At 38.4% G+C, this 25,477-nt stretch overlaps 1 protein-coding gene across 1 annotated transcript in view; it reads left to right on the plus strand.

Annotated features, from left to right (window-relative positions):
• The window catches only part of pear1 (platelet endothelial aggregation receptor 1), a 40,174-nt gene that overhangs the window by 2,708 nt on the left and 11,989 nt on the right, over nt 1-25,477 (plus strand). Inside the window, exons 2-6 of the mRNA XM_026316623.2 lie at nt 17,409-17,519; nt 17,933-18,034; nt 18,132-18,232; nt 21,414-21,506; nt 24,670-24,916. Of these exons, the coding sequence (XP_026172408.1) occupies nt 17,413-17,519; nt 17,933-18,034; nt 18,132-18,232; nt 21,414-21,506; nt 24,670-24,916 (650 nt within the window). The 5' untranslated portion in view covers nt 17,409-17,412. The remainder of the gene's footprint in view (nt 1-17,408; nt 17,520-17,932; nt 18,035-18,131; nt 18,233-21,413; nt 21,507-24,669; nt 24,917-25,477) is intronic.

Below are 25,477 nucleotides of genomic sequence, written 5' to 3' on the forward strand. Positions count from 1 at the left end.
ACTGTTTCAGGTATCAGTGGTATAATGTTGACCCATTTTTTCTGGTTGAGCAACAAAATTGTCTCTTGTCTGACAGCTGGAGAGCGGGCTGACTTACTATCTGTTTGTCCAGGAGAGGACATGGGCTCAGGCGAGGTACTGGATCTGTTTTGGTTGGACATGACACTGGCCAGAGACACAAAAAAAGAAGAGGTGGAAATAAAAAAAAAAAACAGAAGTAAAACTGAGATGAGTCATTAATGTTAATTTGATCCACAACGGGCTGGTTGTTTCTAAAAGTTAACGACCTACAGGGCACCCAGAGTGTCTGCATGTTGTCTTATGAAAGCCACAACTTGTCTTGACAAGTTTATAACCAAAGGCCACACACCATTTGTGTTTTAAGTGAGGTCACAGCGTGAGGTCTTTGCTTGTGTTATGCACTGAGGCTGGACTCTCTAGCAGAAAAATTTAAAATGGTAATCTACATATTCTGTTTCTAAGTCAGGCCATACTTTTGGTCCACAAGGAAACATCTATTTAATGCATTTTCAAGATATTTGTGTGTATCCTAAATACTACAGTTATCTCCTGAATGTGCTAGCACCACCATGAGGTTGACATTTGCAGGTTTAAATAAAATACAAAAAACAAATTGGGTGGACGGTCATGAAATGTCTCCAGGCTGAAGTCTAAAGTCCTCCCTTAGCTTTTCATCATAAAACCATCACTGAGTTTTTAAATTTGTACAGTAATTTGGATGAAAACTGGCAAAATGAAGGACCTATCCTGTATATGCTCCAGCTGCACATGCTAACCAGTAAACTGTATAATAACCATGGTTGACTGTTAGCATGTTGATGTTCAAATACTTCTAGCATGGCTGTAGCAGCTAAGTTTGACTTTTTTTGTCTTTCAGTTCTGATGTAGTTTGGGGCTGATATTGCTGTTGTGATTTTCTATTTGGTGCATTTACATTATCTATCGAATGTTTACCACAGTGCAATGTCACTAACCAAAACAGTAAAGTCAAATTGACTGATATATAAAATGCTGAAAATTCTGTTACGTGTATTTGCTTATTATTTTTTTTAATACATCGGTGAAAAAGTTTTCCTAATAATAGTAAGGCAGATGTAAAAAATGACCTCTGTGTCCTTCCCAAGCTTCTATTTTTGATATAAACATAGTCTTGATGAAAAAGACAAAGAGCAGAGGTGACTTGGGTTGAATATTCCTATCACAGACTTATATAAGTCTTTCAACCCCATGCGCTTTGCAGCCGTGCAAATAATTTGGAACTGTTTCGACTGCAGCCATCCAGCTCGGGGGTTTTAAGTCGCTTGCTTTGCTCTGGTTGTGGAACATGTACAGTTTCATTGGGCCCTGGCTCAAATAACCAATCATAAAAAAAAAAAAAAAAAAAAAAAAAGAGGTCGGGGGGTTTGGGGCTGGAACAGGAGGAGGAGCCAGCAGCAGCTTCATAGAGTGACCACACTGCTTGTGCTGTGGTGAGGGTCTTTCTTGAAGCTGCTTATGTTGGTGGGTGGTGTTTGGGGTGGTGGGTGGAGCAGCAGTGGAGACATTGTTCATTAAGATTTCAGGGGCATTTGCTGTCTCGCTGTGGTGTCTATATGCCGAACGACTGGAACCAAGTGAAACCTGAGATGGAGAATTAGAGGAACTAAAGCACCAAATCCAGGGCCCAGAGGGCTTCTTGCATATTGTTTCCCACTCTCTGATGAAAATAGGGTTATGTTTATGTTGTTTGTTTTTAACACTGTGCAACTGGCTATGCAGAAGGAGAATAGAATTTTTATTTTGTCACTTTTGAAATGAAATATCATGAGCTAACCATACAATATGAGAGGCTTGCATATGAAAAACAAATGGCCTTTATGTCATACTTGGCACTACAAGGACATGAACTGGAAATCGTGATGTTTTTCTTGAGCTCAGACCCAGATCCACTCCACCAGCTGTGTTAAGCTATGACTCTTGGAGTCGTCCATCTTGCATTTTATGAGAAGACTTATTTTTCTTTTTTTGTATTCCTTTTTCCAGGCCACTTCTGAAAGACAAACCTAGGCTCAGAAAGGAGAAGACGACAGATTATCACTATTTGTCAGTGTCCTCATTTCTCTGAACACAAGCTCTGTCTGGGGAAAAAAAAGGGGGGGGGGGGTGTTGGAGGCACTGAAGCCAAAAGAGTGTTGCTTTTGGAAAATGCAGTAGTAGTAAAGCCAGTATATCTAATGCTATCATTCAAGGACATTTTCTTTTACATGCATGACATTTTTATTCCCAACTCACCTCTATTTACATGTCAGGGGAAGAGAATGTTGAGATGCAGGCCTGGACGTACATGCGAGATGTATCCTATCGTTTCAGTTCCCTGGTGCTCTGCAGTCAGGTTTGAAAACAAAGAAGAGAGGGACTGTGGCGACAGGATTTGATTTTGGTGAAATCTTGTTTTTCTTTTGTCCTGTAGAGGACAAAAACCAGAAGAAACTCAGCCAAACAAATGAAATTACTAGTTGTAGACAAATCATAATGATGTAGTCAATTAAAAAGTAATGAGAGAGACATGTTATCTTCAAAGACTGACAAAGTGCTGACAAGATATTGGGTGTTGTTTTGCTTTTGCAATGTGTTAACAGTAAAACTGCATGCTCATTATTTGGTAAATGGTTGAAACTAATTTGCAGCAGTTTTTTAAAACGCCCAGAAAAGACTTCCTTGTAAAAACTTAAAAAAAACATTCCTCCATGACACACAGATGACCTGCTGTGTTTCTCACTGCTTCTGTTTGCCTCTGAGCATCCAGAAAAAGAAGCTCTAACAGTTTCCTCTTCACTTTGTTTCCTTGAGCCGTGAATCTCATACCCAAACAAGATGACAGGCCCCTGGACCCAGTTCTCCGGCAAACCATTGACAGTGTTTGTCTCCCCATGTTGTTTGCCCAGGATGTCCTGTGTGTGGCAGGCATCTGGCTCGTCTCCTCTTTGCCTCCTGTCTTCCTGTTGTGCTGGACAGATATGCATGTACCACACTAAATCGCCCCAAGAGACAAATGTGTTGCACTTTAAAGATGACCATGCCAGGGTTTGTGCTTAACTAGAGCACATTCTGCAGAGCCCGTTTTAATTAATGGCACCACCTGTGGGTTTTGAGACTGTATTAAGTATAGTGGCACTTCTGGGAAAAGCACAGAGGATCAGCCTAAGTAAAGGAACATCTCTGAGGGTTCACCTTCAGGGTAGCACACGTGGCTCAAGTTTTTGAGTGAAGAAAATAAGGCTTTAACTTCCAGATGTTTGCAGGATGAGGCCCATCTGGATAGAAAAGAGAGAGGGAGCTTTTCTTAAAAAAAAAAACAAAAAAACGATCTGGTCTAAAACGATCCCTTTAATAAATTGCAGGTTTTCACCTTTTCCTGCAGAAAGGCAGCAGACTGTGTGTTAAGGTTAGGCTTGTAAATCAAGGGGGTTGACTTTTTTTTTTTAGGAATTTATTGGCCCAGGCTGAACATCCTAGAAATGGAGATAGTAACAGATAAGGATTCTGGTGAACTCAATCAGTGGTGTACTCTGCTGCTGCTGCCTTGGCAAGCCTTTCTAGGTTATCTGGGTATCTTTGTTACAGTAAAACATTTCACCACATGGCATTAATTTTAATGCACATCTGTCTCCCAGAGTGCAGCTCCCACTCTCCTTGCTTAATGGCTGTAGCACTCTGCAGGCAGCACCACTCAGGTCTAAACCACTCAGGTGTCACTATTTTTCTTCTGAGAGGTACTATTGGTTAACCCTGGACCCAAATGGCAGAAAACAACAACAATAAGAATGCGACACAAGCATGTCATATCATAGCCGCTGCAAAAAGAAAGAAAGAAAGAAAAAAAAAAAAAAAAGAACTTGCCATCCAGTCACATTAGAAGTGTTGTCTTAATGGTAACCAGATGCAGAGTGGTGACTTATAGACTCATATTAAAGCTCCCGCATGGGAAACTGGTTTGCAATATGAAACATGTTGTTCTTAAAGCTTGCAGAAGGATTATATAATCTTATCAGTTGCCACAGATCCTCCAGGAAGTTATATTTCGCTCTGCATATATAGAAAAAACACCAAATTGCTCCATTTGTTTTTATACAGTAGGACTATTCTGGAAAGAAAAGCATAGCTAATTTTGTGAAAAAGTATTATTCTTAAGTGCAGCATCCACAGAGCTGACATAAGTTTATAATTAGGGTTTAGACAGTGTAGCTCATTTAGCTTCTGCACTTGTGGTAGGTTTTGCCAAAACAGATGGAGTTTGATTTCACACCTCTCCAACAGAGTCTGGACAGCAGCTCCCCTACCACAAGGGTCAAGACCGCAAGACTAAGCCATCTGCAAGCTCTCCAGCCAAAAGAAAGGTTACAATGGAAAGAAAAAGAAAGTGTCGTGTGTGTGTGTGTGTTAAGGTAGATGGAACAGTTTAGGCCTGTGTGTCCACATCTGTGTTTATGTCAAAATTCAGTGAAGTTTTGTGATGACTTGGCAGGTTTGGCTGCCTACAGTGGTTCATTGTTTTTCTTTAGTGGCTGCAGTGTGTTTGCCTGTTTCCTCTCAAACAACTACAGAACTGCACATCAGTGATGGAGCAGCATGTGCATGGCGTGCTCTTCAGACTGATGAAGCTGTGCCATGGATTTAGATTTTTGCATGTCTTGAAGTGCATTCTGATATTTACAATGCACATACAATGTGGCACTATTGTACTGAATATGTGCCTTTGTATCGGTGGCAGGCGATATATACTGTAATCATAGTGCGATTCAGTGATTTTTGATGCGTTACGAAAGGCACATTCACTGCAAGCTTAACTGTCAACTTCAAAACCAGGTCCAATAGAGTTCCTCATGGTTTAGAGATTAATATGGGATGAAACTAAAGTTACAGGATTTCTGACTCAAAAAAAAACCAAAACAAATTATATTAGACAGAATAAACCACAGACACAGTGCAGTGTGAGCAGTTTCCATTAGTAAAAACTATTCTTGGATTTCTTCAGGATAAAATGAGATGCTGAGCTTCATACAACCTCATTGCACACAGAACTTTCAACAGGTGGGTGACAAATAGTTTGCATTAATGCAGAAATATGCATAAAGAGGTGTCCCCACACAATTTATTCTAGCATCCATTAGTGACCAAGTCCAAGTGAAAATAAGCTCAAGTGAAAGCACTAAATCAAGCACTGATTCATTAGTCATTTGTTAGCTTATTTCAAATAATGCCTAATGTTTTTCAACATCAGCAGTTTGTGATTGTTTTAGATTTCAAAGGCTCTTGGCATTGTGGTATGTTCTGTATATGTTGAGTGAACTCTGCAAACTGATAAATATGCACGAATAAGTGGCCTTTGCATAGTTTTATCATGGGAAGATCTGTTAAAGACAACGCGACTGAAGTTCCCCATGAATCTTTTGTATAGCAGTGTTTCCCACAACTTCTTGACCCCCAAAAAGGAGGACTAAAATAATTAGTTTTAGAGGAAATAATAAGCAAAGGGAAAGACATTTTGATTAAAGAAATTAGCTTGTTATGGTGGGAAAACGGTCAAGGACGATATGTAAAAAGAATTAGGACTAAAACATCAGAGGGGTCTGCTAAAATGAAATGTTAGTGGCATGTTAGAGGACAGACTACAGGGTCAAGAAAATGTCACTGTGCAGCTGCAGGATTTTCAGACAATTTTCATGCAAACTTGTCAGTATTAGTAGTTTGTCTTTTTGCTGAAATATTTAAATAACATTTAGTCAGGATCATAAAATTGGTATTAATCATGAGGCATAGGCTAAAATAATTTTATATTTTGATTAGCTTCAAGTTAGGCTGATGTAGGTTTAATAGTGGATCTAACATTTGCCCATTAACTGTTTAGTTGACAGACTCTAAATAAATATGCATTCAAGTAATTTTCAAACAAAAACACAGATTTTTGGAATTTGATAAGGCTCTAGGATCATGTCATGGACATTTTCACTGTTTTCTGATGTTTATGTTTCAGTTATTCAAGAGATGACATGCAGATAAGGTCATAATCTTTTTGGGTGCTTTTTTCATTTTTAAAATTATATTATTATTAATATATTTTGTTATCAGGATGTATTAAACCAGGAATGCATTAGTTTAATGACACTGTATGTATCATGATATTGTAAATTAAAGTGAATAATATGACTCACAGAAACACTCATAGCCTGAGTATATAGGGAATTTCCTGAATGGCAGTGGTGGGCCAGTTAGAAAGTAAAACGCAGGAAGAGATGAGGAGGAAGCGCGTATCTGAATCAGGCAGAAACAATAGCACAAAGGACATTCCAGCCGTCCAATCAAGTATCACTACCATTAGAAATATCCTGCTTATGGACTCATTATGGCAGACATGTTTTCAAATAGTTAGAACATGATACACTGAACTTATAAATTCTTGTGCTGTTACGTGGTCTGTGTTTTTTTCATTGAAGGATAAATTCAGTTACAAATGGTAACCTGGGTATTATTTGTATGGTATGTATATATGATAAACATGCCTGTCAAATTGTCATTGTGAGCATGACTGAGGTTAGCACTTGGCTCAAAGCACCATGCTCAGAGAGCCTGATGACTACTGTGCCTGCTGACCCTCTTGTCGTTTTGGTTATCATTCCTACCTGTAATAATAGCTTTACCAATATAATTGCACTGGTAGGGGACTGGGTGACATTGTTAAAGGTTGTCTGGCAAAGCAATAAACAGATGATTAAATTGGTTTTAAGCAAATTGCCCAGTCAGCCTAAATTGCTTGGGATGGAAAACAAATAATGGTAAAATTAAAAACCCAAATTTTACAGTTCTCCTGTGCAGTGAGGGATCATTACTGATATAATGGTTTTATTAATCTGGCCAGACCAACCAAAACTAGACTAGCATTATTTTTAGACACTCTAAGAAAAAAAGATCACTCACTCACCCTTCTTCTGCCATTACAATGCCATTATATGTGTAATACACTGAACTACTGTCTGCTGATTGTACATACTGTGACATGTTAAAATATATCCATGTTTCTTATGAGCTATAGCCTTCTAATGTTGTGGACTCTGAGGTTTTTCCCCAGTATTTTTACTGAGAGAGTTTACAATGCAAAACTATGTTTTATGGTCACAGTTTTTTTGAAGGGTTTTTTTTTTCTATTTTTTTTTTTTTTTTCACAAAAGACTGTACGTGTTTCTGCACCAGTATGATCCACAGAGCATTACAGCACATATAATTACAGCACAGTATGGTCATGTCCCTCTGAAACCTCAGTCAGGGCCTCCATTTTGGGTTTTCCACCATTTCGCTCACTCAACTTTGGATTAAAAACTTGTTTAAAGAGTCGAGACATGGTTTCAGTCCAAGGTGTGTAAGTCTGTGTTTGTGTTTATTCTGCTTTGCAGAGGTGAGTTGGTTTATTTATCATAGCGTGTTGGTGTAGAAGTTTGTTTTTCTGGATCCCTTTGCTGTCTCTGACCATTGAAGCCACAGTCATCCTGTCTGTGGTTTTGGTCTGGAGTGTGGAGGACCAGGCAGCAGTTTGCACTGTGGCTCTGTGTAGAAGCGCACACGAGCCTCGAACGTGTCAGAGTAATGCTACAGGGAGAGCAAGGCCTCCAACTGGCAAGAAGCCCAGCTAAACAAAAAAGAATTTCAGTGTAACCCACATCAGATTACACAAATCTGCAAAATATAAAGTTTGTGAATACAGAAAACAAGGATCACTTATTTGTTTTCTCATCAATGTAACAACATTTGTTTTAATTGTATTTAACAGATTGTATTCCCTGTGCAGTTAGTGTTGTATGCTTTTCTCTCTCTCTCAAGAACCCAATGCAACACCAGTGTCAGACACACCACAACTTTTAAAATAATTTCACAAATTCACACACCAAGATGTTAAGTAGATGTCACTTAGGGACTTCATGAGGTAAGGCCAAGGATAAATCTGTATAAGGAACTTTACAGTACATTTAAAGTGTTTGTGAAACCTGTGTTACCATGGGCTCTTGTGGTTTAAACATAAGTATAAAAAGATGTAGAAGCATTGGTAAATCACGATCGCACGTCATCCGTTTGTTGGTGTGTTGCAGTTTAGGGTTGTTGATAAATACAAATGCCAAAATATTACTGTGCTAAAACACAGTTTCTGCTTATTTCAAGCCATTACTTTGGGGAGCTGCTCTCAAGACAGTTTTTTTGACAAATGCAAGAAAAGCAAAACCCAAGCCAGACCACTAATTTCACTGTGGTTTGTCATGGCTCAGTAGGTATTCCTTTGGGTTCGTGCCATCATTAATAGGTGTAGACCTGAACTGCAGGCGATTGGATCAAGCTTAACCATATAACAAATGAGTGAAAATAATCAGCATGAACTCTCTAGCCAGATTGCTGCCTATGGGTTTTGTTTCATGCTTTCAAAATTGACAACTTCTGTTGATTTACCCAAATTAAAAATAAAAACTGCTAAACTAAAAATAAACTGACAAAATGTCATTTTAGCAAAAGACATCTTGGAGCAATTGTACTAATTTGTAATAGAAGAGAGTGGCGAAGTCCATGTAGGAAGAAGGTCAGGTTTGGGTCAACAAAACATCACATTGTACCATGGGAGACTGCTGTTAAGACTGCCAGGAGACTGTACCCTACTTTTTTGTAAACCATGACCACAGTTTGACAAAGTTCTCTTTTTAAACCATTATCTCTCATATGTAATGTCAATTTTGTAAGACGATATTAACACGATTTTAAAGTGCAGAGATGGCCAATAAAAGCTCAGTTAAAATACTGCACTGCTTATTGTTGTTGCCCCCAAATCCCATTAACTGGCCTGTCTTCCAGCTCAGTTCCTTTTTGGATGTGGATGCTTTTCAGACAAATGTCTCACAGAATATACAGACTTAATGAAGCTAAAAACATCTTGTTCATGAAGTTTATATTCAACAGAAACATATTCAGTTCAAGTCCTGGCAGTGTTGAAGTTCCTACTGGTTGCAGACAAGAGTCAACACAAAAATCAGCCTGGTGCCCTCTGCTCTATGTCCTCATGTGGTCCAAAACAAGAGTTACCATGGCAACTTTATCACTCCAACCACTGTTATCCACAGGCTCTGTTCTCCATCAGTGTGGGAACGTAAGCTCCAGTGCCTCCTGACCTCACTCAAAGAGTCTTTCTAACTTAAACACACACACACGCACGCACGCACGCACGCACGCACGCACGCACGCACAGTCTAGCTTATCTCACTAACAGATATTTAGTGCTACGGGAAAAGTGTTGCTTCTGCTTTCACATTCATGCATTAAAGTTACATTTTAGGCTGTTATTTTTGTCTCCTGCCATAAAGGCCATCAAATGCAAATCATAATAAATGATTAATCAAATTATCAAAAACTTTGCAGATCACTTTTTGCCTGTTTAATAATTGACTAGTAATTTGCCCCAGTCACTTTACTGGATTCCCATTCAACTCAGAATTCAAAACCCACCTGTTAATTTTGAAGGCATACCCAGTTCATATACTGTATTTCTGACCATTCCCTCATCAGACATATACACATACCATATAAGTGTCAGCACCACTGCATATGCTTGATGCTTTAAAAGCACATTGAATTTCTGTGTAACGAATTGTGCTCTATGAATAATGCTACCTTGGCTAAGCGCAGATCTAATTTTAATCAAATTAATTTAAATATATATGTATTGCATGTCTTAGGTGTTATTTCTGCTGCTACATAATGGGTTCAGCTTGATTGGGCAATAAAGTGAAGTGAAGCGACAAGATCAAGACAGATAGCAATGTATCTCAGACCTGCCACTTGCAGTACCTTTAATCTCTACCAATCAACGTTACTGGTTACCTCAGGAACCTCAATTTGAATGAAGGTAATGTGGCTAATGAGTGAAAATGGACTTATTTACAGTTAAAAGTATCCCACACCACAGTGCCAGAGGTTGCCAAATAAAAGCTGGTCTCATGTTGCTCTAAAGATGACACAGGGTTGACATGAGGCAGTTTCATTAGTTTTTCCACTGCAGCTCTGCTAATTAATGGAGCTTTAAAATGACTCAAACCCAAGCACAGATTGGCCGGAGCACCAGGCATCTGCCATTGTATTTAACAGCCTGTTGGTAGAAAGTTTTTTGTTGAAGATGATCCAAATTATTTATTGCTATAGTATTACTGGAAACTAGCAAAACTGTGTGGTTGATCTGCTGTCATAATTAAGATACAGTTGCAGAGAAAGGGATCAAATTAGGACACCATAGCCGTCTGAAAAAGAAGGCAAAAGAAACACTTTGCAAAGTACAAAGGTGAGCAGTGTTTCTTAAAGTATTAAAGGTCAAAAGTTGAAGAATCCTCAGCTTACTTGCATCAGTCTTGCAGATAGTAAACACTATAGAGCTCACTCAGCAAAATACATATTTCCATGTTTTCTGGAAGGCCTTGCAAACTTTCTCTCCCTTGCTAGATCATTCTTTTGTCACGCAACTCCCCCAATAACTGTCAGCTACATTTCAGCTGCCAAGAGTTTTCCCACTCAAAAACTTTTTCCAGTGTGGGAGATCAGCTTTGTGGGCAAGAACCACCTTTTACCATACATGATATCTTTACTGTAAACTGAGGGAGATGTGTTGATGTAAGCGTTGTGATTTTATTGGTTAATGTTGATACTGTGGAAAAATGTGTGACAAAATGAAATTTGTTGGTCTATTTTTCTGGGGTTTAACATGTGCTCTCCCATTGCATTTCTGGGTGTGGCATGTGATTGTTTTCCCAGTAAAGGATCCTACAACAGTCTGCCCCCGACCCAACGTAAGACATGGCAGAAAGTGTGTGCCAGTCTTACTGCGGACTAGCAGACAAACTGTTGTGCGTGCCAATGCGAGAACCCAGATGCAAAGGATTATAGGTTTTATATTCAGTTTACAGTAACTCTGGTTTAACGTGAGGGTGGGATGGGGAGGAGGTACAAGAGAATTGTGGTCGATGTGTCACTTGGAGGACTCTGGCTAATTTATTCCAGTTTCTGACTTTAGCAGTTTTATAGATTTGTTATTGTAAGAGCTGTATTGTAAATTTTTGATGCAAATCTTTGGCTGTAGTCTCTTGTGGAGGTTATTTTTGTGATACCAATCTGATTAAAATGACAATTAGAAAGTGATCATTTATACACATTACTGGCCAACTTTAAAGTGTAATGGTTTAATCAAGACCATCTTGTTGCTAGGAAACATTTGAGTTGACTATTTGGTTTTGCCAATTTATAATATTGCACAATATTGCAGTGTGCAATGGTTTCCTATATTTCCTTGTCAAGGGCCCATTAAAAGGCCTGCAGTAAGCCACAGACTCCAGTTTGCTAAGGTCCTGTCTGTCTCGGGGAGCTCAATCTGAGATTTTACTTGGTAGAGAACTCACTATGGGTGGGCAAAGGAGTGGGGAGCACAGCTTGATACAAGAGCAATCATTCCTCATTTCTGTTTTCTCGTTCTTTTAATGGCATTATAATAGACCTTAACCACTGCTTATCCCTCCCTTTGGGAACCACTGGTTGATTAAATCACTCCTTAAAGTTCAGCTGGATGCTGATGGCCTAGGCAGACAACTTTGTCTGCGATTAGCTTATTAAAAATGTACTCAGTATTTGAAGGCATTGTAATAACTCAAAAATGTCTGATGCCTGTCTTTTGTTTTGTTTTTTTTTTTCACTTTTATTTGTATTGCAATGACAAAATCCAGGAAATTGATCTAATGCCCAAAACACAGTTTTATGAAGAACACCTGCCTTCATTTAAACAGCCTTTCAAGTTTCATCATTGTTTTTAAAAGTATTCCCAGAACTAATCTTGTTTTTCCAAAACATTTATAATTGAATGCATCTTATTTTACCTTATACAAAAAATAAATAAATAAATAAATAAATAAATCTCAAAACAAGAAAAGCTTTCTTCTTGAACCTGGCATCCACCATCATCAAGCTTGCCTATTTTATGAGTGACCGCATTTTGAACTTTTTTTTTTTTTTTTTTTACATCAGACATAACTGCAGTGGGAATCTGGAGCTATTTACTACCAGGATAGCATGAAATAACACTTAAATTATCTGCAGTGATTAATCCTACAACGCCACCCAAGAATGCATTGCACCTGTAGGATCAAATGTCATAAATTACCAAAGAAAGTCTCAGAGAAAACACACAGTATTTCACCACACTGCCTTTCTTTGGTAGCCTCACTGACTTTGGTTGGAGATCCAAAATAGAGCACAGAATAAAGGCATCTGAAATTTTAGTGCTACTGATTCTGGAACATCATCTTTAAGTCAGCAATGCTAAGAGAAGCTCTGAAAGAGGGTTGAAAAGAGAAAACATTTGTGTGTCTGACTAATACCTCAACATGAAAATGAACTTGTATTTGGCAGGACTTATTGTCTTTCATGGTGGATGAATAATCTACCTCGATTAACACCGCAATTGCATTAAAGGACAAAATGTTCATTATAAACAAAAATATAGAAAGGCAAAAAAAGCTAAGCAAAAAGTTGAACAGAAAGGAAAAAGGGGAAGAAAATAGATCTCTGCCATGTGCTTTCACCAGAATAAAAACAAACCCAATTGGCTTCAATCCTGCATCAAAGAGTAAAATCAAAAAGTAACAAGACAAAAATGTATATATATTTTGCTATTTTGGGGTGGATGAACAGATATCCACATTTAAAGCACAAATTATATGCATCATTGCTCTCAGGCATCTCATTGTATCTCTTCTAAACATTTTCACATTACCTAAATTAGTCAAGGCTCTTCAAGAACTGTGAAAAATGGTTTCATTTCATAATTTCACGTGCTAAGCTAAGTTGATAACTGAAGCACTATTAAAGAAATAGATTCAAAAGAAAACCTTGATATAAATTGTGTGTGCATTTGTTAAATATCAAGACGGAGCTTATAATGACTGGCAGGAAGTCACGGTCACTGAAGTCACTGTACTCAGATAGGAAACAGTCCTGCACATAATCACCTTGGAAATAGAAATCCACATTCAAATATATTTTAAATCAAGATTTAGATGTGCAGGTAGGTGGACTCTGGTGCCTTTGGACAGAACCAGGTTAGCTGTTTACCTGCAAACTAACTGCTGACAGATACGAACGTAGCATGAATCTTAGTTTCAGCAAGAAACTAAATCAGCCTATTTTCCAAAATGTTTTACTAATAACTCAACTTCATGTTTTTTAATCACATTAGAGAATGAGGTATGCCTACATGGGTGTAGTCATTGTCATGACTATTTAACTAAGACAAACTTGCAGTCCAATAGGAATACTTATCTGTCAGGAAAATGGCTTGCCTGATATCAAATTAAAACTATTTTTTTGGTTGTTAGCACTCACACTCAGGCCCATGATTGAAACAGAATGTGGTAATAACATGGGTAAAAGTGTCTTGCAAGATTAATATAAAACCAGTGCATCTGTTTTCATTTGGATTTTGTTTTCACTGAAGCCCCTGCGTGGTTTTGGAAAGAGTATTGCGGGGCCTGTAAACTGCTTACAGCACTTCTCAATTGGTATAATGCTTGTACACGTGGGCTGCTGCTTTTGGCCATGACAGTATGAGTCAAGAGAAGCCTATTGAATTAACAAAATGTCTTCAGAGACTAAAAATAGTTTCTCTCTGAACTCGTTTCAGTGCATGGGACTCATTTTGATGTGTGTGTAATGTCTCTAGAACATGAAAACACATGATCAGTCCATGAAAGAAAGAAACAGCACAGTGGGCGTTGGAGTGCGTACATGTGTGCACGTAAATGTTACATATAGATGTAAATGTATGTGCACATGCACATACAGCCGGGTTTGTGGCATTCTGCCTATTCTCTAATGGTTTATAGAGCCACATGAAAGTTTTACTGCGCTGGATGAGATTGTCTGCTATTGTCATTACAAACAAGACTTAAAATATGATGGAGCAACTTCTGCTTTCATGGTTTTTTACTGATCTTGGTTCAGACTGCATCTCTTTGACCAGTTGATGTCAACTATAGAGGTGTTCATACACTGCTGCCAAAATGCAGAACTGAATGGAAAAACTGCTGCGATCCATCAAGCTACAGTACGTACACCTTTTTTTTGCTGAGCAGAAAGTGAAAAGGTTCAGAGCTGCTAGATGGAAAAAGCTCAAAGGAAATAATAACAGCTTATGGCTGAATGTATTGCAGAGAGGGATATTATGTGAAAAAGAGGAAAGGAGAAGAATCACCCACAGTTGGGTGGTTTCATGTAAAACCCCATTGTTTGACTACTCGTCCCTCCACTAAAAATCTGAGCTGCTTCCTTGAAGAGTCCCGTTTGCAGATGATGAAAGTACCACCTGGAGCTCCAGACGTCTACTTACCCCTCTCCCATTGTAGGTAACCCAAACATGCAGTGCCAACAGTGGCCAAGCTTGACTTAAAAACAACCCCGTCTGCACTCATTAAACTCTCTTTCTCAGCAGTTAAGAATTTCCATGCAGTTTTAATCCTTTCTCTAATGAAGCACAATTAAAATGAAACGAAGGTAATGAAAAATATTTACCCCCAGTCCAATGAAGTGAAGTTGATGACTCCTTTTAACAAAAGCCATATGTTCTATTCTAATAAAACAGTTTTTGCGGCATGGATTACTGAGGCGTTAGCATTTGTGACAGCAAGTGAACTACCCTCCTGATAGTGGGTAGGAGCAGCAAGAAGCAGTTTATCAAAAGCAGACAATCTGCGCTCACACTGATTTATGCTGCAGACCTCGCCATGCTAAATCTCCATTAGTGAAAACAAGCTGATGGACAGAGTTAATGCAGATGTAAATCTGGTAAATGACTGATTCTGATTGATTATAAAGCTGTTTATAGGGGAAAGCTGCAGTGTCTTCTCTGTAGTACCATACTGAACATACATGAAGTGACTTGGGAAATTAACTGCTGATCTTGGCAGTATGTGAGGCATGTATTATTCAACAAGCCGCAAGCAAATGTTTTCTCTCCTTTCAGGAAGTTTCCCAAAATTTTCCAGGCACTGTGAATTAAAATGCAAATATGTGCAAAAGTGAGAGGAGTGTGTTTTTCCACCACAATTAATACAAAGGAGGACTAGACAGCAGTTTAAAGTGATGCAGTAGAAACTACTGAAAGCAAACGGGTCAAATTTCCAAATTATATATAGATTTTTTTTTTTTCCGATTTAGATTTGAGTTAATCTTTCTCCAGTTCTTACCAAAGTTTTTTTTAATTCACTTAAAACATGATCTGCTTTTAAGAGTCCACGCTCATCAAAAAAAAAAAAAAGGAACCGAATTAGAAACTTGGTAATTCATAATTTTGACAGATTTGACCCAAATCTTTTCCCAAATCTTACATTCATTATCACCCAAAATTAAAATGGATATAATCCATCATTTTAGATATACTAGTGATTTAACTCATAGGACTTTGATATCTGCCTTTATTCTGTGCACTATTTTGATATCTGGCAAAACCCAAATCCACTGGATGAACTGAGCTCAAATGTTGGAAGGACATTTAGTATGTTCTCCAGAGGATGATGACCCTGGACTTTCCCTGTAATGCCTCTATGGGGTTACACTTTGTGTTCAGAGAGAAATATCTTTGCAGTGGTGGTTGAAATTTAGCACACATTCACATCCTTTTCAAGATGAACTGCAACTACCCTGATTTTTTCCTCTAGCACCATCATCTGCTCACAACCGTATTTTGCTTTATGAACACACTGCTGCAGTAATGATTTTCACACCTCCTTCAATCTTTCTTTGATAATTTCGAGCATGTTAGCATGCCAACATTAGCATTAAGCTCACGGCACCACTGTATCTACAGTAAATCCAGCCTCACTGAGCCAGCAGACCGGAGACTGCTGATTTAGTTTAAGTTCATCTCACTTAGCTTTTGCTGAAATCTTACTCTAGTTCAGATGGCATACTTCTACTACTACTACTACTACTACTACTACTACTACTACGTATTCTTACCTAACCTTACCATGTGATTACAGCCAGGTGACAGTGGTCATACAATCCTCACAACACACAACCTTTGGACATGTCATGGTTTGTTGAATAAAGATCAAAAAGGGCTTAACCTTCAACAGTCAGGAATAAATTTGTTGCTCCTCCTGCTGTTTTTTCATGAGTTGTTTGACAGAAAACAATAATCTTGATCTGTAGCTGCGACGTGACTGTCCCAAGACATCACTAACCTCCTCAAGGCCACATGTAGATGACATTAGAAGCACGTGGTACGGTCATTTTGTGAGAGGGGACTTATTGAGAAAACAGGGAACACAGGCCTGACTGATCCCTACGTAAACATCATGTCCCTGTTTTCTATAAAATGTTGTTACATTCCCACGATGCTTTTACCCTTTAACCAGAAGTATGACACCACTGGCCTACTGAACTTCTGTTCATTTCCACAGGATATTTTTAAAAAAGAAAAAGCAAAAAATTGTCTCCCTTTTGCTCCCTGAGAACCTAACAGGGTCCCTATGCCGAGAGGCGCTCTCGGGCCAATGCACTAATCAAATCCAGATGCTGCCGGAGTATGAAAGGGGACAGCAGATGAGTGTGGAGGCTTCAACGCAGCACTGATTGATAGGGTTCAGGATGAAATTGGGATTCACATTTCTTTACTCTGATCCCTCTCCCCCATTTTCTTTCTTTCTTATACTCTCCTCCTACCATCTATCCTGCATGCTGTCAGGTTGTCTTCTGATGCTTGCGTTTTATGTACCCTGTTGAAACAGTGGGGAACTAAATGGGGAGCAGACAGTTACACTGGGCCTTTGCCTCACCTCTGCTGAGTGTTTAATGAACTCTTTTACAATCAGAGGCTAAATCCTAACCTCAATTTATAGGTACCAAGAACCATCTTTCAGTGAATGTGTCACACTGTTAATTATACCAAATGAAAAACAATACTGAATGTAAAGCTCTAGTTGAGAGCAGAACTGTAATGATTTTTTTGTGTTCATTTTTCATTCTATTATCCTCACAGAGAAATTATCGTAATTGCTATTCAGACAAATAAATAAATAAAAAAATACATTACATTGTGTATGGAGTAATCTTTCCAAATACTAAATTAAGACATAAAAATAAACTATAGAGTGATCACCTCTTTGTCAACAGATGCACAAAACATTAAATATTTGTTGCAAAACCAAGTTGCAATAAATTATGCTAATGTTTTCATTGTGCCAAGCTTCCATAGTTTTTGCCTAACAATAGAAATATGGCCTGGTTCTGTGCAAAATGTTTCAGTTTCTGTATAGTTCTGTAAATGTTTGTTCTTTTTCCCCCAGGACCATGCCGACTCTGCAGAGCTCCACCTTCCTGCTGCTTTTTAGCTTCCTGATTGGTCTGACCTGCTCCCTGAACCAAAGAGACCCTAATGTGTGCAGTCTGTGGGAGAGGTGAAGCCCAGTTATCTGTGATAAACAAATTATGTGGTTATATGTATGAAAATAAACAAGGGTCAGCGATTGGTCAAAGTTCTCTATCAAATAAATGATTAAGTAAATTTGGGAAAGCATCACTGTTGTGTAGTAGACACAGGAAACTAACTGATGATGGCACCAAAGTGATTACAATTCATCCTGTTTTGGAAAAGAATGTGTACCAGATTAAATTTTAATTCATCCAAAAGTTGTTGAGATATTTCATTTTGGACCAAAGAAGTGGATCAGCAGACCAATACTTTTCACCCCTTAAGGAACCACGTGATTCTAAATCATCAAAAGTGAAACTAATCAAATTTAGTTAAAAAAGCAGGATAACTTCTTTATCTCCACTGAGTGTCAATCAGTGACAACATATATCTTTACAGCTTCACTACCTCAGTGAAAGAGTCCTACTCGCATCCCTATGACCATGTGACAGAGGAGCCCTGCTCAGACCCTCGGACTTCCTACAGATGCCCACGTCACAGGTAGAAGCAGCATGACAGTTCATTTCCTGATGGGCCAACTTTTTGTCCCTAGCGGCGCAGTGTCAAAGTGACCTGTTTAACTATGTTGTTCTTTCAGGATAACCTACAAAACAGCCTACAGGCAGGCAGTGAAGACAGACTACCGCAAGAGATACCAATGCTGCCCAGGCTATTATGAGAGCAGAGACAAATGTGTCCGTAAGTAAATGGGAAACCTTTTAAAAATCACTTGCCCTCATCGCACAATATAACTGGACAGTGGGAAAAGTGAGAAGGAAACATTGGAAGAGAAATTTTAGTAACATCCACTGAGGCAGCACACACCTATTTTCACACCTATGTTCCACTGTATACAGTAATGAACGCTTCATATACACATGGACATGTTTTCGTATACAGTCAGTACCCAGTAACATGTACACCTGTGAAATGTAATGTAAGCCAATGTACATGTAAACTTTATACAGTTCACAATGCTCAGTTTTATGTTCTACTTGTTTTAAACTACATCTAAAAGGTGAACCAGTTAATGATGCTGAAAACGGGCTTCAGCTAAATGCACTACAAACAACACATCATTTCTTCTGTTATGCAGAGTCCCTGTCATATCCACTAAGAAAAAGCCGAACTACATCAATTCACAGACACTTGCTTTGATTGCAATATTTCTATTTCTGATTTCAATATTTTCAATAATTCATAATATTGTATTATAAATAATTTCACACACATTTACAGGTATTGTAGTAATCTGATTATTTTATATGGAGGAATACTACCAGTACAAATCAAGCGCAATGTTGAAGTGGTTACTAAGGTTGTGGTTTTCAAGTTAAACAATGTCACATTTTGTGCACATGCCATAACTCATTCTCATCACACAAAGTAAGCAATTTTTTCTTTTTTTCCCCACCCAACCAATATGAGTAACACATGACAGTGAAATTACCAAAATGATGGGTTCAACTGCCACTGGGGCTACTCATGCTGAAAACGCACAGTGTGTAATGGCAGGACTAGCTGGAATCTTAAATTGCTTAAATTTTGTATCTCTTGCTGTCACTAAAACCCCCTTTCACCAAACTTGATAATGTTCATTATTTGCATTTTATTTCGGTTTCAGTTTGTACACCTCAGCGTAGAACAACAAAATTGTAAAACTGAATACTTACAGATAACTAGCCCACCCTCAGGATGACTATTAAGACCAGGGCCAGTGTGCCTAAACACAAATTGCTTCTTAAAATGTTGCAGTCCGACCTCCTTTTGAAATACAGACATAAGCTTTCTATTAAATATCAAGTTGTCACAAGAGACTGTTGAAATCTCAGATAAGGGGTTACTTATGGTGTAAGGTGACAATTTATTGATTAGATTTTACTCAATCAGTTTTTGTTGTACTTCACATGCCATAATGTGGATATTTATTGAGTTTAGTGTTAGTGTATTGCTTTAATTTGGGATTTTAAAAGTTTGTTTAATTTTTATACTACATGTTTTTGTGTCCATTTTTTAACATCGTAGGACCAGGACAGCATTAGTTAGTTAGGTAGGTAGGTTGGTTGTAAGGGGAAGGAGTTCAAAATAAGTAATGGGCAGTTTGTTGAAGGTTGTTTTGAACAATGACATATATATAAACAAAGTGAAAACAAACATGGCCTTTTATGGGTTGAGAAATTCTATCTTAGTTTTACAAACACTCATAATGATAACACATAACACAGTTTCTGAGCTTTGTGTTGGAAAAACCGGCATTTTGGAGAGAAATGTTTTTGCTCAGCTGAGATAATATGCATTCTTGGTTGGTTTTGCAGAAGACACTAAATGCTGCGTGTGTAGGTGGGGTGGGGGGAGTGCTGCCAACACAAAAGCCTTTGATTAACTGATTGACATGAGGAAAGCCAAGATTAGATGTTCTATAATTGAAGTATCGATCTTCAACGTATCATCTATGACTCCTCCTGTACCCGCTTTCTACACCAAACAGTGATTTCATTTTCTAAATACATGTAATTATATATGATTTGCCTTACCTCCCCTATTTGATGGCATGTTAGTCTTTTCTTAGATGCCCAAAATCTGCACCCTCTTGTGTCCACACACCTTCAACTAGAGAGAAGAAAATAACCAGTGAAATTATTGTGTTTGGATGGGGAAAAAAAGGATACAACAGCACATGGTTCTCTGTAGCATGTGGTCAGAAAACACAGTAACAAAAAATTTAAGATTTCTTGCTCAACCATTACATCTTTAGTCATAAACGCATGTTGGAGTCAACTTAATTAATAGCAGAACCATTTGTAATGTTGGAATGCAAAGAACTCTCTAAGAGGAAGCTACTTGACAACATGATTGGCATCCAGCACTGGTGCATTTAGTTGCATGGCTGAGCCCAGCTGTTGGGCTGGCAGCTCATACACTGTTTATGATGGGTGGAATAAATTAAGAGGGAAAGAATGCAGCTCAGCTGAAGATTGTTGATTACATAAAATAGTGTGCTTTTGAAATAGATTAACAGGCACACAATCTAATATTATCATTATTTCTGGAGGACCCTTCTTATACAATGTGCATCAATTTTGAAAGGAGGAAAACACACATACAAGCAGACCACAGTTAATACTTTGGTAATTTTATAGGAAACAAATATGAACAAAGACACATTCAAGAAATTTGACAGGACAAATATAGAGCAAAGAGGACAGACAAACCAATTTATTATGCAGAAAAAGAGCCAAAGACAAGTTAAGTGTGATAGCTTACCTGATACTAGTTTTATATATCTTCTCAGGAATTCCCAACCAGTTGTCCTTCTAGAGGGTATTTCTGAAGCTGTAGTTGGAAATACTGTGAAGTAGCTCAGCTAAACAGAAAGAATAAAAAGCGTGAAAGAACAATTCATTAAGACAAACATACATTTTGTATCCAAATATTTATCTCTAAGAGGGACAGAAAAATAATACCAAAAACAGGACTACAAGGCTGCTCTTCAGTACAATTGTTATCACAATGACAACATATGAGTTACACTCTCTCACTCAGTTGGCAGTTAAAACACAAACACCACATGGCTCTACAGAGTGGCAGAAACTACTTAATAGCAGAATTCAAAATGCACACTAAAAGCATCCGGACTAACTGGCAGTAGTACAAACGCAGACCCGACCAGACTTACTGAAAGCCTGAACACAAACAATTACAGAATCACTGTCTTTATTTAACAAATGTAACAATGGTGGTGTTTAAATAAGAAAGTGTTAAAAAAATATCAGATTCAATACAAAAGAAAACATTTGTAACATGATAGCTCAGTGAACTTGAACTCATGTTGTTGGGCTGAGGGAGCACATGGTAAATCATAAATTGTTCTTCTCAACAGCTCGCTGCACCAAGGAGTGTGTTCACGGCCGGTGTGTTGCTCCAGACCGCTGCCAGTGTGAGGGAGGCTGGCGAGGCGATGACTGCTCCAGTGGTATGACTCAGCCTTTTCCACATTTACGGACATTTCCACACTTTCTCTTTCTTGTTTGTGTTTTCTCCAAAAACTTTCTTTCTCATCTCTTCAGGTGCACACACTAATATACAGTACTTCACATACAAGTCAGAAAATAACGCCTGGCCATTAGTCAAGTGGCTGACGTTCACATACGCCAGTCCATCACACACCAGAGCCCTTTCCAATAGAAACAGCAAGGGAGCATTACCACATCCACAGCAATGAGTCATTAATGTCAGCCTCGGTCCAGAAACCAGTTTACTAGTCCAGAAGGACACCGAGCTGCACCTACAACTCTCCCTCACAGCTGCTGTTCAACATTAATTATAATCATTTCATAACAGATTGGTGCTCTAATAATAAAACAAAGTGTAATAAAGGTGAAGCTTCTTACAATGACATATTCCAACAAACATGTAACAAAATAGCATGAGAGCAGGTAGTTATGAGTTAAGTCATGTATCATATACTGAAAGTAGCCATAGTCCATAGAGGTAAGACAGAGACATAAAATTTGTTCCTTCTACTCATTATGGTTTCTATAAAACCAGTCAGCAAAAAGAGTTATATAATCACTATTCAAGACACTAACTCATAACAGTGAGTATAACCCTGTCTTGTCTGAAATTTCTTTAAATTTGATCATCCAAAGTATGAAACCAGTACCATGTCTAACAGAGCTGCTGTTCCCCTCGCTAAAATGAAGTTTTCCATCACCTTCAATCCATTTCATCGCACGCAGCTAAGTCAACAGTACATATCCCTCTTCCATTTTTCCTCTATTCATTTGCAGAGAGAAGAAATTAGCTTTAACGAGTAGCGGTTGATGTCTTGACAGGGGGATGATGGGAAGGGGAAATGGAAAATGTTACCCAACTCCCTCTCTCGCATGGCTCAGTCTCTCCTTACACTCCCTCTCTACCGTACTCTTCATTTACACACATTTTCTTTTTTGTTTTCAGCTCTTTTCTCTCTCAAGCGTTGGCTCCACTGTATTGTCCTATAATGGAGTCTTTTTGGCAGAATAAGACCTGACACTTCCTGGATGCCTGTGTGTTGAGCTATCTAACTGTGGGAAAGTGAAGCGGGGCCTGAGGTTTTCAAGTTATACACTCAAGAGACTCTTTGCCCATGAATATGATGAATAGGCAAGGGGAGAGACCAGTACACTGAATACTCCTTGCTCTACATATGACAGAAATGACAGAAAGAGAGGTAAGGGGTGAGCTGATATTGAAAAAAAATGAGAATATACAATGATTGAGGTAAGAGAAAGGTCAGAATACGGTAATTGGGAGCTAGAAAAAGTCTCATCAAAATAGCATTTGCTTTGTACAAACAGTGTTTCAGAGCTGTTTTTGAGCTGGAATCAAAAACAAGCAGTTAGGGTTGGTTTAGATATCCAGGAAAATATGTGGACTTTGGATGCAGCAAAACCCAAACCACCACTTGAACAGTTCACAGGGGAAAAAGAAGAATTTTCCCACTCTATCAGTCTGCATTCCTTGTAAAAGATAGAAGATGCCAGTTCTGAAATGTGCTTCAGTCAGTGAGGTTACATGAACACAATTTTGCAGAAACTGATCATCACAGCTGAGATCATTTTGATGGACTAAGATTAATTAAGATTCAGCAAGAATCTAAGACCAAGATCACTTTTTGCAAAAAATAAAAATAAATAAAAATCACATCAAAATGATGCATGAAAGCTCAGCACATTTAGGATAATTAAGTGTAATTAAAGTAAACAAACATTTACACAGTCAGATACTTGCACTTGTTGCCCTTGGAAAAGTTTTGATATTGGTCAGTGGTAAACTCAGATTGTGCCAGCTCAAAAATCACACATCCAATCTGGTAAAATTCTCCCATTCACTTATCCACTATCTGGATCCATCAGCCCTCAGTCTGTACAATGACAGCCCTGCAGACGCTTCAGTTTCCTGCTGTCGCAGAGAAATTCTGCGTAAACAGAATCACTGCCCCAAGCTGAGCTCCTCATTATTCAACGTGAGGCACTCCAACAGAATCCCTCTCTAATGCCCACACAGAGAACAAGTGAAGTTATGATTCATTTATACAAACAAGGTAAGGGTCCTGCTCTGAGTTAGTGCAATAAACACTGCAGTCCATGGCTGCAACTTTTGCTCCAAACCAAATTTGGCTTTACTCTAGCCTCTGTGTGATTACTGTCAAAGCAGTCTGTGTACTTTTCAAAGCAGTGGCAGGGCAGAATAAAGGAAAAACTGGGAACATGGACACACACAGTATGACGTGTTCAGGCCTCTGCACAGTTGATTCTGTTCAAGAAAGTCTTCTACTCACATAAAAAAAGATGAGATGAGCATGAAATTGTTGGCATCATTTTTTACCTTGAGAGAAGATACCCATATATCTGTTTCATCAGTATTGTTGGATATCATGTTTTTCTCAATGATGTCCTATGTGCAAGACAGTCAAAGTTATTGATGTCAATTTTCAGGAATGTACCCATGACCAATCTGGTTCTTTGAGTGGACTGAGATCTTTTTACAATGAATTGAAATCCAAACACCGCATGGAGCTGATTCTGAGGCTTCTGTAAAATTATCCATTTAAAGCCCGTCCATCTTGAGAGCTCCATGCAAATCTCCTTACTGACTCAAAACAACTTGTTAGTAATGCAACACTCTTGAGCTAAAGGGGCAGATTTAGATTTAGCAGCACAAAGGGTGGGGGATAATGTGTTGAAGAGACAGTCTGTCATCCCAAGTAGTGATTCGTCTTTCATTTCTGTTCTGTTGTTCATCCACGTTTTGTTGAACACACTGAATTTAATCATATTTGTTTCTGTTTATTTCTTCTTCATGACATCATATATTATTGTAAGTTTACATGATGGTGTATGGAAACTAAATTTAATGAGGAAAAGTGTTTTTATTTCTTTTTCAGCAATGCAGACTAGGTTTGACTTTTAGCAATGCAGGCATATTACTGGAAAGTTACTGGTTTGAATCACTGGGAAAATATAAGCAATAAAAGTGAGAACCTCCCTGGGGTCAATATGTATTGATGTTTAAGAACAGGACTAGGAGGGTGTGGGAAAAAAAATAAAAAAATCATGAAAACTAGCACAACAAGCTGTCCTTTTACCTTTCAGACTGTGATGACAAGCAATGGGGCCCAGGATGTAATCAGCAGTGCAAGTGTGAGAATGGAGCTCTCTGTGATCCAGTAAAGGGAACATGTCAGTGTCCTCCAGGGTTCATTGGACGCTACTGCGAGGAGTCCTGTCCTGCAGGCACCTTTGGGAAGGGATGCCTGCAGAAATGCATGTGTGGGACTGGAGGATCCTGTGATAAAGCAACAGGAGAGTGCTTATGCCGGGATGGGTTCACTGGAACGTTGTAAGTGCACATAAGAGAAAACGTAAATAGAAGCTTAGTATAGTGTTAAAGGAGAGTAATTCTGAAATACTATTGATTTTGTAGATTAAAAAAAAAAAGAATAAAAAAAAAATACTTTTTTCACAAAGTGGGTTAATGATACACATGTTTAACAGCCATTCAATAGAAGCTAGCATCTCTGTGTGAGGCTATAATTAGGCCCAAGTATGCTCTGAAGTAAATCAGCATGACAGTGCTACAGCAACGGGCTAATCTTTACAAGGTAGATGTTTACCAAGTTCACCAGCCTAGTTTAGTGTGTTAACATGCTAATATTTACTAACTGTTACTAATCCAAAGCACTGTTTTAGCTGGTGAATACAACAAACTGATTACAATTCATCCTGTGAAGCACATTCCACAACAGTCCCTCCCATAGTTGTTGAGCTCTTTACACTTGATACCCTACTTCATTACACATCACTTTATTATACTTTATTTCATTATCTTAATTTTCTCAGGAGGACCTTACAGTTCTTACCAAGTTATTTGTTTCCACAAAAAGGCCCTGGTGTACCACAC

Source organism: Mastacembelus armatus, chromosome 16 (assembly GCF_900324485.2).
Source record: "Mastacembelus armatus chromosome 16, fMasArm1.2, whole genome shotgun sequence".
Lineage (NCBI taxonomy): Eukaryota > Metazoa > Chordata > Actinopteri > Synbranchiformes > Mastacembelidae > Mastacembelus > Mastacembelus armatus.